Here is a 19,940-nt window from a genome sequence, read left to right on the forward strand (position 1 = left end):
TCGAGACCATGCTTGCGAGTCCGGTTGCGACTCGAGACCACACTTATTGGACTTGCTTAGTTACGGGCCTTAGTTAATGGGCCGGCCTTGTGGACTTCGGTGTTAACTGTTTTATACGTGTTTTGGGCTTAAGTAGTTGGACTGAACTTGTGGGCCAAATGTGCTACTGTTAATTGAAATACTGTGCACTGTTGTTAAACTGCCATGATAGAAACTGTATGCCGTAACTACTACTTGTACGTGCACTGCTTGGTTTGAATCTGATTATAAGTGGTATCCATGTTAGGACGTAATTGACTACTTGCGACTTGATTGATCTTTCTGTGACTAACTACCGAGCAAACCAAGGTGAGTTCACACCCTCTACAAAGCATGGGATTCCCTGGGTTGGGAACGGGGTTAAGGAACGTGGATTCCTTGTCCTCCTTGGGTAGGACGTCAGTGGTTCAGGAATGTGATTCCTCGTCCGGATGGACGGATAACACGTACTAGACTAAAACTCTATCACGAAGTCCCTCCTTTTTGTATCGACTAATCGCCGGGCCAATGGCGAGCGGGTCATTAGTTAGATAGCGCTATTTAGGTCTGACAAACCTCACACCGTGCCGCAGAGGACGGGCGTGAACTAATGGATCTGGGGCATGTCAATGATGATAGACATTGATGTTTTCAGGGCACATAAACATGACTACAGTCAGCAGTCGATATGGTAACGAGTCTAGTGTACGCATGGGGTAGCCCCCACGGCCGAAATGCCTGATAACTAACATGGGGTAGCCCCCACGGCCGAAATGCCTGATAACTATCATGGGGTAGCCCCCACGGCTGGATGCCAGAGTAACTGGGAATGAACATGTCACGTTTTTAAACTATGGGGTAACCCCCACGGCAGGATGCCAGTTAAAGTAAACTGTTTTCGAAACAACTAAAACGAACACCCAACTGTGAACTCACTCAACTAGTTGTTGACTCGTTACTACATGCTTTGCAGGACCGTAGGTACTCAGCTGGAGCTTGCATGGATGAGAGTCGTTGTGGGACACGGATTGCTGCGTGTCGTGTTCTATTTAAAAACAATTGAACTTATGTTATAACTCTAACTTATGCTTCCGCTTGCAACTTAACTTGTTTGTTTTGAAACACCAATCATATTGGTTAAACTTTTATAACTGCTTATATGCTTGTTCAGTATGATTGGTGGCTGGATCCTGGTCAGTCACGCCTCCAAGCGGTAGTACTCCGCGGGTGGGATTTTGGGGGTGTGACAGATTGGTATCAGAGCCATTGGTTATAGTGAACTTGGTTTTAATAAAGGAGAAACGTTTTTGTTAAAACCAGACTATAACCGGTTTAGTGCTCAATGGTCCACAACGACACTTCACTCCACATGCAAGGCTCGACATTCTAGGTGATATGGTATGTGTATATTGTCTACTTGTTAGTTACGTAGTACATTGCTCATGGTATGCTTGATTAGTATAACTACTGTTGTTTGAACACGTGTGTGCTTACTCTGTCCTACTATCGTACTTTCACGAACCTCTCTCACACGTATTACTCTTATTATGAAGAATCATGTCTGGACGCGTTAACATGACACAAGCCCAGTTGACGGCTTTGATCAACGAACGAGTTGCCGCAGCGCTTGCAGCTGCAAACGCAGGAGGTATATCCTGCAGTCCGAAATTGTTCTAGGATCATTTGGATCCTACTCTCGTGAACCAACCTTTGTGTTAAACTCTGTCTTTCTTTCACCTACCTTAGGTCAATATGCTCAGGCACCGGTGTGCACTTTTAAGACCTTTATGGACTGTCGACCCACAACTTTTAGCGGCACTGAAGGAGCAGTAGGTCTCCTACACTGGTTTGAGAAACTGGAATCGGTGTTCGAAATGTGTGAATGCCCTGAAGCGCGCAGGGTGAAGTATGCTACTGGTACTCTCGAGGGTTTGGCCCTCACGTGGTGGAATGCTCAAGTGCAAATGCTGGGGTTGGTTGCTGCCAACGCCACCCCATGGGAAAATTTCAAGGAAATGATCAGGGAGGAATACTGCAGTCGCGATGACATCCATAAGCTGGAAGATGAGTTCTACAACCTCAAGATGACGGGGTCAGAGATTGAGGCATACACTAAGAGATCGCATGAACTTGCCTTGTTGTGTCCTACTATGGTGGACCCTCCGTATAAGCGAATTGAACTCTACCTCAAGGGCTTGGTGCCAGAGATCCAAAGTCATGTGACTTCAGCAAACTTGACTACTATCCAGCAGGTTGTTCAGTTGGCTCACCGTCTCACTGACCAAGCGGTGGAGCAAAACAAGTTACCAAAGCGCATAGGTGCTGCAACTACTTCTGGTACTTCTAGTGAGAACAAACGGAAATGGGATGGAACTTCAAGCAAGGGTTCAACTTCTGTGCAATCTCAGTCTCAGCAGAGAAAGACGGACGATCACAAGAGCCCCAGTCAGCAGTCGTCTGGTGGTCAAGGTCATGGTGGGTACAAGGGGAATCACCCCAAATGCAATCGTTGCAACCTACACCACAGTAGGCCATGCACCAGGGGCAACTGTCATCGGTGCAACAAGCCTGGTCATGTTGCAAAGGATTGCAGGAGCGCATACCCCGCCAATCAGAATCGTCAGCAACCTCAGCAGAACCAGCGACAGCAGCAGGGTAACAACAAAGGGTGCTTTCAGTGTGGAGCTGAAGGCCACTTCAAGAAAGATTGTCCCCAACTGAACCACAACAACAACAACAATCAGGGGAATGGTAACAATGGGAACCACAACAACAACAATGGTGCTAGGGGACGAGTGTTCGTGATTGGTCAAGGTGAAGCAAGGAATGATCCCAATGTGGTGACGGGTAAGTTCCTTCTCGACGACTTTTATGTTACAGTCTTATTTGATTCGGGTGCCGATACTAGCTATGTGTCACTAGAAGTTAGTAAGATGCTTAAGCGTATTCCAACACCCCTGAGTGACAAGCACACTGTAGAGCTAGCTAATGGTAAGAGCTTGGAAGCCTCACACGTAGTCAAGGGTTGCCAACTTATCCTCGCTAACCAGACCTTCTCTATTGATCTTATTCCTATTGTCTTGGGTAGTTTCGACGTTGTCATTGGGATGGATTGGTTATCCCAACACCGAGCAGAGATTCTTTGCAACGAGAAGATCGTTCGTATTCCTGGTTCGGGTAGTGAACCACTCATGATTCGTGGCGACAAGAGAAGTGCTGTTGAGAACATCATCTCTCTTCTTAAGGCCCAGAAGTGCTTACGAAAGGGCCACACTGCGATTTTGGCTCTAGTTACTGATACCACAGAGAAAGAGAAGAAGCTAGAAGATTATCCAGTTGTACGTGACTATCCTGAGGTATTCCCCGAGGAATTACCTGGTCTTCCGCCCCATCGCCAAGTCGAGTTTCATATTGAACTAGCTCCTGGAGCTGCGCCTGTAGCCCGTGCACCTTATCGTTTAGCTCCATCAGAGTTGGAAGAACTCTCCACGCAACTACAAGAACTCTTAGATAAGGGTTTCATTCGTCCTAGCTCATCGCCTTGGGGAGCCCCAGTACTATTTGTGAAGAAGAAGGACGGTACCTTCAGAATGTGTATCGACTATCGTGAACTCAACAAGGTGACTGTGAAGAATCGTTATCCTCTACCGCGCATTGACGACTTATTCGACCAATTGCAGGGGTCGAGCTACTACTCAAAGATCGATCTGAGATCGGGATATCACCAGCTGAGAGTTCGAGAAGAGGATGTCTCTAAGACGGCCTTTAGGACTCGATATGGGCACTATGAGTTTTTGGTCATGCCGTTTGGGCTGACGAACGCACCCGCAGTTTTTATGGATTTGATGAATCGAGTGTGCAAGCCTTACCTGGACAAGTTAGCGTTTGGTGTAAAGTACAACAAATCTTTGCCTTCACCATGAAAGATCTCCTCGACTATCACAAACATGTGACAATAGATGAAACGAAAAAGAAGTTTATACAAGTGGTGATAATAGCAACATGCTGGGGGATATGGAAAGCAAGGAATGAAAGTGTTTTTGATGGGAAAAGGGCAAGGAATGAAAGTGTTTTTGATGGGAAAAGGGCTGATATAGAAGCGATCTTCGGGGAAATGCAGGCAACATCATATTTATGGATTAAATCCAGAGCAAAAGGGTGGAACATGGAATGGAACAACTGGAGACATTTCGAGGTGTCAAATAACTAGTTTTATGTAATGTTTTTAAAGGTTTACGGTGATCAAAATGAGGTGGTTGGCTTAGTAGCTTACTAACCATTTGATTATGTAATCTGTATGTTGAAAATTTCTGGTGATGAATGAAGTTTTTTGCTGTTCAAAAAAAGAAATAAAAAGAATATTTTTTTGTCTATAACTCAATTATGTAAAACACTAAAACATTAAGTAGCTTTGAAATTTATGTTGATTAAGGACAATAAATGTAAAAATTTTAAATAATGTTTTGACTCAAAAATTTATAATGATTTCAGTAAGATGTGAATGTTAAAATCGATCATCAACTCCTTATATTAGAAGCACATGACATTGTAGCATAGTGATATCTTATGGGTGTGATAAAGTTTATGACCATTAGGTCATGGGTTCGATTTCTAAAGGGGGGTTTTTCCCATATTAATCGAGTTTTCTTCTGAATAGCATTATTGCGTGGTCCGTTAGTGATACAAATTTACGGTTAAAAAAACAACTCCTTATATTACAAATAATATTGACTTAAATACATTCTCAAACTTGTAACTTATTCAAGTATTGTCACTTTTTTAATAACAATTTCTTGATTTATTATGATAACTACATCACAATTTGCATCTTGCTTGAAGTCTTAAATTTTATATTATGAACCATACCACTAAACTATCAGAATGTTTTCCTTAGTGACCAAATCTTCATATTAGTTAGGTAAACCATTTAAAAGTATGTTTATTACTATCTGTATTACTGACTAAATCACACATTTTTTTACCCGAATTCTAAATTTATACATTATCAATGGCACTTGAAAAATTAATCTCATAGACAGGATGTCTGTCACGCCTTAATATTGTTCGGGTACAAATAGTTTTGTGTATTATATTTTTGATGTAACACACTCCTTAGTATTTATATGCAGACATAGAGCATTTATTAGTTATTTATAATTTTATTTTTACTGTCTAACATCAAGTCCACATAAGCTAACAAATATAAATATTATGTTGTTTAAAAAGTTGTGTCGCGAAGCTTGCTCAAAATTAATTCGTTTATAAAACAAGGTCGCACGTTGACTCACTCATTTAGCTCGACAGAGTTAAAGACCAAGTTTTAATATTTATAAGTTAAAACCTAATTTTAGTTATAAATAAGCCCAAATAATATGATGAGTAAAATGCACGAATAGTCTCTGTGGTTTGGTGAAATTTCACCTTTAGTCCCAAACTTTTTAAAATTACACTCTTAGTTCATGTGGTTTGACAAGTTACTCGGATAGTCCAAAGCGGATGAATGTTAGTTTTTCTGGTTAAGTGGGTGTGAAATGACGAGGACTATCCGAGTAACAACTTGTCAAACCACAGGGACTATCCGAGTAACAACTTGTCAAACCACAAGGACTATCCGAGTAACCTTCATCCGTTTTAGGGACTATCCGAGTAACAATCTGTCAAACCACAGGGACTAAGAGTGTAACTCGGAAAAGTTGGGGACTAAAGGTGAAATTTCACCAAACAACAGAGACTATCCGTGCATTTTACTCTAATATGAGAGACCTCGGTAACTTTTTACTTAAATATTAAAATTAATATTAAGTTAAACGTTTGAGATTTTGCTTGAGATTCAGCTCTTTAAGAATAAACAAGACAAATCATTTTAACTTGTTTAACTTCTAGCCCGAGCTAAACATGAAGGTGGATGGCTCAACTTGCTTGTTAAGCAACCTTAAATATCAATATCATCATAAATAGAGATCGTGACCAGCACGATCATCGTTCTTGCCTCATTCATATAATTGCAAAATCATAACAATACCCATATTTATAGTTGAACCCTTAAAATAATGAGACTGAAACCCTGTGAAGAAACAAAAAATAGATATCCATAGTGGTGACAGGAGTGTTGTCGGCTGTTGATGAAAATGAACACCATTATATTCATCATATTGATCGGGAGGGTTACCTGTCGCTAGTTGGTAAATGGCGGACGTGCATTTTTGTATCGCCGTGAAACTTGGTTTGTCCCTCGCATCGTAACATTCTTGAAACCATTCCTCGCTTGCTTCGATGTCTCCAACCAGGGGCGGAACTACAGGGGGGTCAGGAGGGTCCATTGACCCTCCGGCCGCCGGCCGGCCATGCAAGGTTTAATACTTCAACCGGTGGGTTTTTTGTATGCTGACCTCCGTGTGATGGTTACAGACTTATGAGATTATTATTGAAGTGTAGTTACTTTGAAAAAGAAGGAAAGTGTAAAAAGTTCTCACCGGTTTCTTTTTCAATCAGCGTAATGGTTAAGCTAACGAAACTGATGTGAAGATATAGAGAAGATAAAGGTACATTTGTAATTGCACAAATGTAAGAAGAGTCAATGTCACTGTTTTACTGCATACTTGATGTAACTTGTTTGTTTTATATGAAGTTAAGTATTAAATTTTCAATAATGTAATATAATTAACAATTTAACGTAACTCTTTTTATTTTACTAGAACTTGTAATTTTTTTTTTTGTTAATTTTAGCCTATTTGTTGATTTGATTTACTTTGAACGTTAAGATTTATAATATTTTTTCATTCTTTTACAATTTTAATTTTTAACATCAACAAAATAACTATTTATTACAGTAGTAGCGGATGTTTATATTGTATATTCTGACCTCCCGATTAAAAGTTTCTGGTTCCGCCACTGTCTCCAACAATCTTTAAAAATAATTCTTTTGATAAACGAAACCGATCTCTAAACGTTTCGGCATTGTAGAGCGGATTCTCCACAAAATAATCGTTCATTAACACTTCACTGGCACGTATACGGTCACGGTCTACCATCTTCTTCTTTGGGCGGGACGAACTAGTATCAAGTTCGTTATACACCGACACAAAATATTTTAGCGTCTCATTGTCGGAAGACGACTCGATATCGCTATCGCTAGACATCGGAAACGTCGAATCCGTAGGAAACTCCATTTGAGAAAGATGTAGATTGTGTGAAATGTGTTTGTGTTTTGGTGTGGGTGAAATGTTAAAAATGAAGAAGTATATACAAAAGGTTTAAAGGTTAACTTTTTTTTTATTTAAGTTTACCGTTGAAAAACGGTCGAGAATACAAACCGTTGCCCAACGTTCGAAATTTTGAAAGTTCAACGCATGATTGTTTCAACGCGTTAATTATATAACGCGTGATGTTTGGGGTGGCGGCGGTATTCCAAAAAAAAATAACGTGTGAAGGATGGCCCATCACGGACCACCCCCACTGCCCTAACATACATAAGTCCCTCCGTATTGGGGATATGGCGCCGAAGTGGGTAATGGCGTCTCATGACGCCCCGTAACACCATTACGGGCGGCGTTATGAGTGACCAATTTCGAATTCTCGCGAAAATTATCACGTTATGGCCCTTCCTCCCCCACTCACACACATATAATTACATACATATGTATGTATAATTAAAGGGGTTATATAACCACTTACCACTACACCCTCTTGTGATATCCTCCCCCCCCCCCATAAAGCCCTCTCTTACATTTTTTTGTCACTTGTTGCATAACCTCCATCAAAGGGCTTTATGAAGCTATACATAAGAGTAATCTAGTTTTGATTATATTTAACATGTATATATAAACAAAAACCATGTCAGTTGTCACTAAGTTCATATTGTGTAAGCGATACTGAACGGCTTGCTACCAATACCGAATTGAATTAAGTGATAATGGGGTGGTGGGTCATTGACAAAGACAAACACTTAGGTTTGAGAGGGAGAGCCGAGAGGTCTTGAGTTTAAATCCCACGGACGACATGGACTAAAAGAACCGTGGCGTTAAAAAAAAAAAAACTAATTGATAAATGAACTTGGTTTTAACTATGTATTCGAGCTCATTTAGTTAACTAGCTTCAAACACATCCTTGATTTAAGATTATTTAACAAATAAGATTATATACTAAGTTTAACTAAACTTGTAATAATATGCAAGTACATTATTTATATAAATGATTTGCTTTGTATTTGATATAACACTTACACACTTATAATTAATACACAAACACACATCCTATGTGAAGAAACAGTGATCTAATTAAGGTATTAATTAGGTGGGTTTATGTTCCTTTCATAGAGGTTAATCTTCTTTTAGGTATTTGAGCTCCGACTGGTTACTCAACCTGCAAAACAGAACACCGTTACTCGTTAAGAGGGGAATGTGGGGGTTTCCCTCTTAACCGGGCTCCGGCGTGAGAATAAGCGATTGCTTTGAGAGTAATTAAGTAGTAAAGAGTGAGAGCCAAGAGAATAGAATGAATAACCTGAGGAATGAAGGTCTCTATTTATAGCCGGAGAGGTGTAAGAGGTTGTGGGCTGATGGGCCTTGGGCCAGAAACGGACAACAACGAATATGCTCTTTGCCTCGCTGGCCTCGACTGCTTAGTGGCTTCTAGATGCTCGTCGGTGCTGGCGCACCTTGATTGGAGCCACGTGTCATTGTTGTCGGCCTTGTTGTCCCTTCTGTCATCAGCAGACAAGTGGAGATCGTGGGACAGTTGTCCCCGTCTCTTGATTGGTGCCATGTAGGCGTCCTTGTGTACTTATCGTCAGAAGATCGTGGCGCACGATTGAACAGAGCCTGCTGGACGCTCATTGGCTCTTTTTACTGCCACTTGTACCCTGTGTACCTCTGTAGGTAACAGCGCGTCTTCCTATGGAGAGGATTTTGTTTGGTGGCAACTAACCCGCGCGGGGTTAGTGTGCTCACTTATACCATTGTCTTTATACTAAGTGTTGCTATCTGAGTTTATTATGTGCTCTTCCTCGCGCGGGGCTAAGTCATAATGTGACGTAAGCTGCGCGAGGCTGTTATTATCAAGTTGTTATGCTAAGGAGTATGGTCTCACGTGCAACCTGTTATGAGGTTTGCGCGACTTTTTGGGACCATACCCCTTCAAGTCCCCCCAGTCCAGTGCTGCACCATGCGCAACGCAAGTGGTTGGAGCTCTGGACTTGATAAGAATAAGAGAAGGGGAAGTTGTCCTTTTAATCGCGCGAGGTGTTAGTAGTTTACGTATATCTGGCGCGACTCTTGTGACTTCTGCATGAAGTTACTTGCACGTTTTATGGCGGGAAACTTCGAAATTTGAACCTCTGACAGGTTGGTGAGATAAGTCGCTGAGAGCGACGCTTGAGTTGACCCCTGGCACGGATGTCATCATGCCGCCTGCGGCGGTTGCACTTCATGTCAGGAGAGTGGGTGCCACGCGCGCGTGGTAACCGTCGTCCCTGCTTTTCCGCTTGACGTGGCAACCTCTCGTTGGTTGCCCCAGCGGCGAGTGCGGCACGGTTACCCATCGCATTAAATGCGATGGGTATATATATCCGAAGAGAAAGGTGAGAGATTCACTTTCTCTTCGTTTCTTCTCCCTTTTTCTCTTTGAGTCTTCATATTGTTCTTCATCTTCTTCAAACTTTCTTCAAATCTTCAAACTTTCTTCAAGTTTTTTCCAGCTTTTTCTTGAAATATGAGTGAAGAACATCAAGAAGCTCCTGTTAGTGAGGAGGGGCCAGTCCCGGTCCTGAGATGGGACTTAGGTTTATTCGAACAGATCGTTCGAAGTTTTAGGTTTCCACCGGAGTGGGATGCCCGGTACCCTGCTCAGGGTCAGACCGCGGCTGATGCCCCACCCGGTTACATTACTTTGTTCGAAGACTTCTTCCTTCAAGGAAACTTCCGGCTGCCGGCGACTAACTTCTTTGGTAGCATATTGTCCTACTACAAGTTTCATATCTCACAGTTAAGCCCACCTGGGATGGTGAGGGTGAGGCACTTTGAGTTCTTGTGTCAATCTCACGGCATTGAGCCGACGGTGAATAAGTTTCGTGTCTTCTATCAACTGCAAAGAACAATGGGGTTCTTTTCTTTTGCTAGCCGTGGTACGGCTAAGAAGATTTTGTTGAATCCTCCCAAGAGTTTCCACGACTGGAAACCCAAGTTCTTCTTCATCCGGGAGGAAGTCTTGCCAATAGCTATGCCGTTTAGGGAATGGACCGAGGTTATACCAAAGGAGGACCTTCCTATACCGAAGTCTGCTCAGTGGTATCAGCAGCTTACCGCAACCCCTAACCGGGTATTTGGGGAGAATGTTCTGGTTGCTGCCAAGATGAGTGACCAGTGGTCACCTAGTAGCAGGGAACTCCCGGTCTTGAAGATCGGGGATCAAGGTTAGATACTTTCCCCCTTTTTGTTTTGTTTCCGAGTACATTCACTTAACTGGTTTCTTATACTTTGTTTTTGTTGTGTAGAGACGCAACTCTATCAGGCTGCCTTCCCAGCCTTTGGTGGCTCCATGGGCGTTCGCCCTCTGCGCGATGATGAGGAAGGCTGGTATGACCAGATAAAAGGGAACTTCATGTTTCCTCCTGCTGACGCCTTCGCCTCGCCGCCGGATGCAACTGAAGGTGCGCAATATCCTAAACCTCGTCCATTGCGCTCTTTTACTTCTGCTGGGAAAGAGACTTTCTATCTTTCCAGCGAGGAGTCAGTAGGGTCTTCGAATGGCGAGTTAAGTTCGTTGCCTAAAATCTTTGCAGGTGTGTTGCGCGATCTGGGGGTTGACCCAGAGGAGAAGAAGAAGAAACCTTCGAAGAAGAAAAAGAAGGCGGATGTTGAAGTGACCAGCAAGGGTCTTGGCGCCAGTCGCGCAACTACTGCTGCTGTCAAAGGTACGCTTCGCCTCCGGCAACGTGACTTAGACGATTACATGATAATCAGTGACTCTTATGAAGGTTTATCATATGCAGCTATGGGAAAGACTGGCGCTGGTGGGTCAAAGGGCTCTGGGAGCGCGGGTTCTCGTAACCCGGATGCTGACGCAACTCCATCTCAACCTGAGGATGAAGAAGAAGAGGAAGAAGAGACTGCCCCGTTGATTGGAAGAAAGAGGGGTAGAAGCGAGGCGACAACTGGTATGGCCTCTGCGCCTGTTTCAGTTGTTATTCCCGTTGTTGGGAAGAAGAGCAAGTTGCGCTCGTTATACCAGTTTTCTCCTGGTATGCTCTTATCTCCCTTCTTTATAATTTAACCTCTTTTTGCTCAAGTGCGTTTGCTTTATTCTTGTAGAGATCAAGAAGAAAACCCCTGAAAAGGGGGTTAAGTTTGTTGAACCCAGCACGAAAAAACCTAAGGTTGCCACTGAACCTTCCGATTCTGCTGCGCGTGATGCTGCGAAAACTGCTGAAGCGCAGCGAAAGGCAGAAGAGGATCGGAAGAAAGAAGAGAGTAGGATTGCTGCGCAGAAGAAGGCTGAAGAGCGAAAGCGCAAAGAAGAGGAAGAGAAAAAGAGGAAGGAGGAGGAGGAGAGAAAGCTGGAAGCGGAGAGGAAGAGGAAAACGGAAGAGGAGAGAAAGCTGAGGGAGGAGGCGGATAGGCAGAGGAAGGCGGAAGAGGCGAGGAAAGAAAGAGCTGCCGATCAGTCTTCTGTTCAAGGGCAGTCTGGTGTCCCAAAACCTCCCCCTGCTGCGCCGATTGTTACCTCTAAGGGGTTAGGGCGCTATGTGTCTAGTGGTGCAAGCTCTGGAGGAGCTGGGGGCTATAACCCCAATGTGATAGGTGCGAAGGATACCGTCGGGGACATATATTATAAAACTTATACTGAAGAGGAACGTGGTGATGCTCCTCATCAAGCCCCTTGGAGCTTAAGGCAGAAGGATACATTTGTTGAATTTGGTCCTTCTCGCGATTGGTACTTAAACCAATTCACTCCTGGCGAAGTTAACCGTCAAAAGGCGAAGCCGCATGAAATGTTGTACCGCACTTACATTCTTGCCGAGGCCAACGCTCGATCTGCTAACCATCAGATAGTTCGTGAATGGCGAACAATGGTCAGAGAGCGCGCCGATTGGGAGGCTTACCGAGAACGTGTGCTAAAACGTGTTGGTGAATTTGAGAAGGCTAAGGCCATATTTGATGAGGAGAAAGCCAAGTTTGAGGCTGATAGGAAAGCTGAAGAGTGGGGTCGCGAGGGCCTGCAAAAGAAACTTCATAATGTGGAAGAGCAACTGGCCAAGGAGAAGGCCGAGTTCAAGCGTATATGCGCTCAAGACAACGAGCGTACTTATGCTCTACGCCAGAAGATCGTTGGTCTTGAGGCTACAGTTGCGGACTTGACCTCAAAGGTGGAGGAAGCGCAGGGTGAAAAAACTGCCAAGCAGCAGATGGAGGTTAGTTCTACTGATTCCCGCTCTTCCTTTTTGTTTACGAGATTTCTCTAAGTCAATTCTCAAGGTGTTTGTCAATTTTTAGGTTGAGCTGACTGAAGCCAAGGTGCAATTGTCTAACAAGGACAAGGATCTCCATGCCAAGGACGTTGAGATAGCGGAACTCAAGCGTCGCTTGAATGAGCAAATCGACAGATGCGAGTCTTTGGAGATTGACCTTGAGGCTGAGAAGGTCAAGGCCACCGATGCTGAGGAGGCGCGTGCTGTCAGCACTGCGGCGCTTAACGTGGCTCAGACAAATTATTCTGAGGCCCAAGGCATTGTGGACACGCTTGTTTCTGAAGCAGAATGGATGCGCACTCGGGGAATAGTGCTGGTAAGTCCCTTTTGCCTTACCTTTTTCTTTAACATGTTGAAGAGTTTATTCTTAATGCTCCTCTTTTGATGAAGGTTGCCAACTCCATCCTGAACGCCGGCGAGCTAGATCGCGCTGTTGCTGCTCTTACGGATGCGGCGCGTGCAGTTGGTCATCGAGGAGGTTATCTGGAGTGTGCTGATCACGTTGAGCGAATGCTGGGACAAGAATTCGATACAAGTCACTGCTCAGTGACGGAACAAGCTGATGCTGCGCTGGCCAGTGCTGAGAACTCATATGACAACCTCTCCTTGCCCATCATGGACTTGGTTGTTAGTGCCTTAAAAAAGGATGATTGGTGTCAGCGCCTCAAGGCGATCCTTGATCCACCGATTACTGTTGAATCATCTGATGAGGAAGCAGCTGGTGATGATGGCGGAGGTGATGACGATGGCGACGATGGTGAAGGGAACGAAGATGATGATGGTGAGGAGAAAGAAAACAAATAGAGTAGGTTGTTAGTTTGTTGATAGGCGTTTGTGCCTTTGTTTCTGACTTGATTGTAAGTGATGCGCTTTTGCGCAGTTTTAATGACAATGAAATGCCTTCGTTTTTTCTGTTGCAATTATTGCATTGCTGTAAAAACTTAGGTTAAATTAGCTCGAATAAATGGAAGCGTTATCTAAGTATAAGGTGGCCACCCGGCCTCGCGCTTTGTTTGCGGAGGACCTTGGAGGTGGTTTTGAACCATCTCAAAATGCTGGAGTGTTTTCGCGCTAATCAGAAGTTTAACATGCATTTGTAACGAAAAAACAATGTAATAGAACATGTCGTATGTTTTCATTCAAATCAGAAGTTGGCTCTTAGGCCTTCATACATATTTGCCAATGGCTCGTAGCCGGCGTGGCGAAATTGAAAAATGGCGCAAGGCCGAAAAGGTTACATATAGCATTTGCGCAATTGTTGCGCATTCCAAGTTCTTGGTAAGATGTGGCCATCTAAGGTGCGCAATTTGTAGGCCCCTTTGCCTAGGACCTCATGAATCAGATATGGGCCTTCCCATTTAGGTGCCAATTTCCCCGGGCGTTCCGCATTTGACGCTTCGTTGTCGCGAAAGACGTACTCCCCTGGATTGAAGGTACAAATGCGAACCCTTGTGTTGTAGTACCTTTCCAGCTGGGTTTTGTATTTGGCCTCTCTGATTCTTGCGATTTCGCGCCGTTCTTCTAACAAGTCTAAGTCTAGACGCCTTTCTGCTTCATTGTCAACCGTGTTGACTGTGGTCATTCGCGGCGAGGGCAAGCCAATCTCTGCCGGGATTACCGCCTCTGAGCCATAGACTAGGCTGAAAGGGGTCTCGCCGGTACTTGTCTTTGGCATGGTCCGATGAGCCCATAAAATGCTTGGGAGCTCATCGACCCATCCGCGCCGCCTTGTTCCTAATCTGGCCTTTATCCCTTCGACGATGCATTTGTTCACACTTTCCACTTGTCCGTTGCCTTGTGGGTGCGCAACGGAGGTGAAAGTGTGTTCAATGTTCATCTCCTTCATCCAGTTCTTAAGATCGTCTGACGCGAAGTTGGTGCCGTTGTCTGTCACGATCTTGAGCGGGAGGCCGAATCTGCATATGATGTGCTCCCATATGAACTTGCGCACAATCATGGCTGTGGTGGATGCAAGGGCTTTGGCTTCTACCCACTTCGTGAAGTAGTCGACAGCTACTATGATGAACTTTACGGCGCCGGGGGCATCCGGGAAGGGTCCTACCATGTCAATTCCCCATTGCTGAAAGGGCCATGCGGTGGACACGGGGATAAGATCATTTTTAGGCCGCAACGTTTTTGGAGCGTGCCTCTGGCAAGAGTCACACTTGCGGATCTCCTTCATTGCGTCAACATGCATACCCGGCCAGTAGTAACCGGCGCTCATGATCTTCGCGACGACCATCCTTGGTCCGGAGTGGATGCCGCAAATCCCTTCGTGGATTTCCCTTATCAAATAATTCGCGTCCTGGGGGTCCACACAGCGCAGTAGTGGTCCCAAGAAGGATTTTCGGTACAAGATACCGTTGTTCATTTCGTACTGTAGGGCTTTGTTTTGGATCTTTCTTGCTTCCGCTTTGTTCTCAGGAAGCACCCCCTCTCGCAAGTATTGGATGATAGGGGTCATCCATGATGTCTGCCCTGTTTCGATTACGTTAACTTGGCGCAGTAAAACCGATGGGTTCTTGAGTACCTCTATCCTTACATCCTTGGCTAGATGTTGAAAGGAGGTCGAGGCGAGCTTGCTCAGGGCATCTGCGGGCTTGTTTTCTGAGCGATTGATATGTATGACTTCGTGGGTTTTGAATTGTTGGAGCAATTCTTTCGCTTGTTCCAGATATAAAGCCATGACTTCACCCTTCGCGTCGTATATGCCATTTACTTGACTGGCTATCAGGAGTGAATCCACATGTGCGCGCAAGTTTTTTGCTCCCATCTTGATGGCGAGGCGTAAGCCTGCCAGAAAAGCCTCATACTCAGCTTCATTGTTGGTGTTTTTGAAGTCGAGCTTAATGGCGTAAGTAAACTCGTGCTTTTCTGGGCTCACTAGACGTAAACCTGCTCCCGCGCCATCTTCATTTGATGCCCCGTCAGTGTAAAGCATCCAGATCTCCTCTGTTGTGTTTCCCTTGGGAGTCTCTATCATCTCGCACTCCTTGATTTTATCGGCCGGCACTTCTGTGATGAAGTCGGCGAGGACCTGCCCCTTAATGGCTGGGCGCGGCCTATACAAGATGTTATGGCCGCCCAGTTCAATGGCCCACTTTGCCAACCTGCCTGATGTCTCAGGCTTCTGAAGTATAGTGCCAATGTGGAAGTTGGTAAGCACAGTTATCACATGGCCTGTGAAGTATTGGCGCAATCTTCGGGAGGCGTGTAGTAGCGCAAGAACCAGCTTTTCCATTGTGGAATATCTTGTTTCTGGGTCTGTGAGTACCCTGCTGACGTAATAGATCGGGGTTTGCACGCCGTTCCTGTCTACCAACAATACTGACCCTACTGCCTTATCCGAGGAGGACAAGTACAGCACAAGGGGCTCTTTTTCAAACGGTGCCGTCAGCGTAGGGAGTTCGATCAGACACGCTTTCATTTGTTGAAAAGCTGTTTCGGCTTCCGGGGTCCATTTGAATTCTTGCTTCTTTACGCAATTGCGCAACGTGCTAATGAAGGGATACGACTTTGCGGCGTGATTGGAGAGAAAACGATTTAGCGCGGCCAGCCGGCCGGCTAGTCGTTGCATTTCCTTGATGTTTCTTGGTGATGGCATTCGTTCTATAGCTTGTACCTTCTCTGGATTCACCTTGAAACCGCCGTTTGTGACGATGAAGCCCAGAAACTTCCCTTCTTCCATGCCAAAGGAACACTTGGCTGGGTTTAGCTTCATATTTACGCTGCGCAATGAGTTGAACGTTTTTTCGATGTCTTTTATCATTTGGTCCTCCTCGGGACTTTTCACCACTAGATCATCGATATAAACCTCAATGTGCTTTCCGATGTCACCTGCGAAGGTTTTGTCCATCAAGCGTTGATAGGTCGCGCCTGCGTTCTTTAAACCAAAAGGCATTTTGGTGTAGCAGAATATTCCAAGATCAGTCCTGAAGGCTGTCTTGTCTTCATCTTCTAGCTTCATCTGCACTTGATGGTATCCTTTATAGCAATCCAGAAAGCACTTCCATCGGTATGGCGCGAGGGAATCGATTTTTTTATCGATCTCAGGCAAGGAATAGCAATCCTTTGGGCACGCCTTGTTGAGATCAGTGTAATCTACGCACATGCGCCATCCGCCATTTGATTTCTCGACCATCACAGGGTTCGCCACCCAACTCTGATATCTTACTTCCCGCAAGATCCCGGCTTTAAGCAGCTCGCATACTTGCTCGTTCATTGCCTTTGTCTTGTCTGCCCCTAGGCTGCGCCTTCTTTGGACCTTTGGCTCGACAGATGGGTAAGTGTTTAAGCAATGCTCGGTGATGTTGCGCGGGACACCGGTCATGTCTGCCGGCGTCCAGGCAAATATATCCATGTTGCGGAACAGCAGTTGCTTCAAATGTTTTCTGATGTCTGACGAAATGGCGTGGCCAATTGTCACTGTCTGCTCAGGGTACTTGCGGTTTAAGACCCATTTTTCTGGCTCGGTCGTAGAGACCTTCGCCGCTTTTGTCGGGCGCATCTCTTCAGTTGACATCACTTCTTTCTTGGCGTATATGATTGCGACGCCTGTCTTGGTAGGAAACCCTATGGCAGAATGAGGTGTTGAAGTCACCATGTTTAGTTCGCCTTGTGTTTCCCTTCCAAGAAGCACATCATGCCTTGATTTCACTGGCATTACCATAAAGTTCACATTTGTTGTTCTTGAGTGTTTCCCGTCAGAGAGCGTGACAGGGAAACTGATTTGCCCGAGAGGGAAGACCATTTCATTGCAAAAGCCGGACAAAGGATAATCGACTGGCTCGAGTCTCGCTTTGTCTTCTTCATCGAGTTGGTTGAAACATTGTTCGTAGATGATGTCGGCTGTGCTTCCTGGGTCGATGAAGATGTATTCAGTTTCATAGTGACCAATTATGCCAGTAATGACGACGGGTCGTGTAGCGCGAGGACCGCCGCGCACTACTGGGAATATGACTTGCTGTTCTTGCCAAGAAGGCTCGTAGGGCCGTTTGCCTTTTTCTCTCGCGGTGTATCTTGGTCCGTTGACCATGTGAGTCTCTAGTCGTCTCACCTTTTTGTGGCTGCCTTCATCATGACGCTGGAGTTGACGGGTGTCCTTGCGCACATTCTTCACTAAATGGCTTAGCTTGCCGCTTTTGAGCGCTCTTTCGATTTCCTGGCGCAAACTGTAGCAGTCATCGGTCAAATGCCCCGAATCTTTGTGAAAATCGCAGTATAAGTTAGGGTCTTGCCCTTTCTTGTTTGTCATCGGCCTTGGCGCCTTGAAATCGACATTCTCCGTCATCAACACCTCTTTTGGAGTTTTTGTGAGCGGAGTCCAGTGTTTGTCGCGGTTGTCGTCTCTGACTGCTTTCTTGTAACCGATTCGGTCAATCGTATCTCGCGCATCTTCTCTGTAACGTGGCCTGTCGTCGCGGCCTCTGGGTCTCTCAGACTTCCAGTCATGACTCTTGTACTTGTTGCGCTTGTTGTTGTTGTTGTCGCGCGGCCTCTCGTTTGCTCTTGAAAATCGATCTTCGGAGTAATAACCCTTTCCACCAGCAAGGGATTCCTCGGTTTGCGCGACGATCTTTGCTGCTTCCATCAGTTTATCCCACTCTTTTGGCATCCCATCTTTGCCTGTGATGGTTCTAATGAGGCTATCACAGCGTATAGCCTTCTTGAAGTGGCAGCGCATGAGTTGCTCACTGACGCCGCCAATCTCTAAACATTCTTTGTTGAAACGCGTGATGAAGTCCTCCAGACCTTCACCATCCCTTCGCCATATGTCTTCTACTTCCGCCGTATCACGCTGATAGCGACGTTGTTGGCTAAAATAGCTTAAGAATTGTGTCTTGAAGTCTGTCCATGACTTAATTTTTCCGGGCGGAAGGCTGTCAAACCAGGCGCGAGCCGCTCCGGTCAGCGTTTGAATGAACAGGTGGCACCACATGGGCATGTTCCAACCTCCCATGCAGCCCACACTCGTGAATGTTCTGACGTGGTCGTCTGGGTCAGTCAACCCATTGAATTTCCCAACGGTTGGGGGTAGCTTCTCTCGTGAGAGTGGTGCGAGTGCAATTTTCGGGATAAACTTGGAGTGTTCCGCAGCTTCCGCTGGCCTGTAAGCCAGGCGGAAATCTCTTTCAGCCTCTTCTGTATAGCCAATGTGTTGTCTTGGCTTATAGTACTCGTGGTTTTTTGGTAAACGATTGAAGACTGACGACTCTTCATCACCTTCCCATGTAGGATCATATGGGTCGGTTTCTTCCCATTCATTGTTCATGTTGCGCGGCGTGAGCCGGCTGTGAACAGGGCCTCGTTGAAGGTTCGACGGATATTCATAGTGACTATCCGTTTCCCCTCTTGTATCGCGCGTGTCTTGTACGCTTACACGTCTTGTAGGGGGAGGCCTGTTGGTTCTGCCTTGAAGATTGGCTGGTGGTGGCATTTGGCGCACCCCCTGGCTAGGAGGAGTGACCAAGGACGGTTCTGCCGTCAACACTGCTTGCTGCGCGATGAGCGATTGGTATGCTGCATTGATAGTGGCGATGTTCTTGGCATACCACGAGGCTGGGGTTTCGCCCTCTGGTAAGCCAAGTAATGCAGATACATTTTGAGGTGGCACCGGGTTGGACGGTCCTTCGCCGTTGTTACCTGGGGTAGCCATTTGTGTGATACGGGTAACGCTCCCGCGCTGACCCCCCGTGTTGGTGATCTCAACTTCACCTATCTCTTCGATTTGGGCTTGGAGGTTTTGGACTCCTTCACCCAAGGCCGTGTTGGAGTTGGCTCCGAAGCCGAACTCTGGAAAGATTCCTTGACCAGTCATAGTCGAAGGATGAAAAGATGTCAAAGGCTCAAATAAAGAAGATGAGGGTGTTTATAGAAAAAATCGGTGGGCGCCAATGAAGAAACAGTGATCTAATTAAGGTATTAATTAGGTGGGTTTATGTTCCTTTCATAGAGGTTAATCTTCTTTTAGGTATTTGAGCTCCGACTGGTTACTCAACCTGCAAAACAGAACACCGTTACTCGTTAAGAGGGGAATGTGGGGGTTTCCCTCTTAACCGGGCTCCGGCGTGAGAATAAGCGATTGCTTTGAGAGTAATTAAGTAGTAAAGAGTGAGAGCCAAGAGAATAGAATGAATAACCTGAGGAATGAAGGTCTCTATTTATAGCCGGAGAGGTGTAAGAGGTTGTGGGCTGATGGGCCTTGGGCCAGAAACGGACAACAACGAATATGCTCTTTGCCTCGCTGGCCTCGACTGCTTAGTGGCTTCTAGATGCTCGTCGGTGCTGGCGCACCTTGATTGGAGCCACGTGTCATTGTTGTCGGCCTTGTTGTCCCTTCTGTCATCAGCAGACAAGTGGAGATCGTGGGACAGTTGTCCCCGTCTCTTGATTGGTGCCATGTAGGCGTCCTTGTGTACTTATCGTCAGAAGATCGTGGCGCACGATTGAACAGAGCCTG

At 45.5% G+C, this 19,940-nt stretch overlaps 1 protein-coding gene across 1 annotated transcript; it reads left to right on the plus strand.

Moving 5' to 3' along the window:
* The first annotated feature begins 9,726 nt into the window (after nt 1–9,726).
* LOC110942581 lies at nt 9,727–17,528 on the plus strand. The gene is made up of 8 exons (XM_035979925.1): nt 9,727–10,426; nt 10,508–10,663; nt 10,796–10,927; nt 11,006–11,254; nt 11,325–12,424; nt 12,507–12,797; nt 12,872–13,262; nt 17,176–17,528. Exons 1-8 carry the CDS (start codon nt 9,727–9,729, stop codon nt 17,526–17,528), a joined length of 3,372 nt encoding a protein of 1,123 aa, XP_035835818.1.
* Nucleotides 17,529–19,940: the final 2,412 nt, after the last annotated feature.

This window comes from Helianthus annuus, chromosome 11 (assembly GCF_002127325.2).
Source record: "Helianthus annuus cultivar XRQ/B chromosome 11, HanXRQr2.0-SUNRISE, whole genome shotgun sequence".
In the NCBI taxonomy this organism is placed as follows: Eukaryota; Viridiplantae; Streptophyta; class Magnoliopsida; order Asterales; family Asteraceae; genus Helianthus; species Helianthus annuus.

Bases quoted from the DNA above. Each gene is read 5' to 3' on its own strand.
- LOC110942581 (XM_035979925.1), top strand. From the start codon at position 9,727: ATGAGTGAAGAACATCAAGAAGCTCCTGTTAGTGAGGAGGGGCCAGTC. The intron at 10,664-10,795 runs GTGCGCAATATC...AAATCTTTGCAG, and splicing joins GCCGCCGGATGCAACTGAAG to GTGTGTTGCGCGATCTGGGG. The intron at 10,928-11,005 runs GTACGCTTCGCC...TATCATATGCAG, and splicing joins AACTACTGCTGCTGTCAAAG to CTATGGGAAAGACTGGCGCT.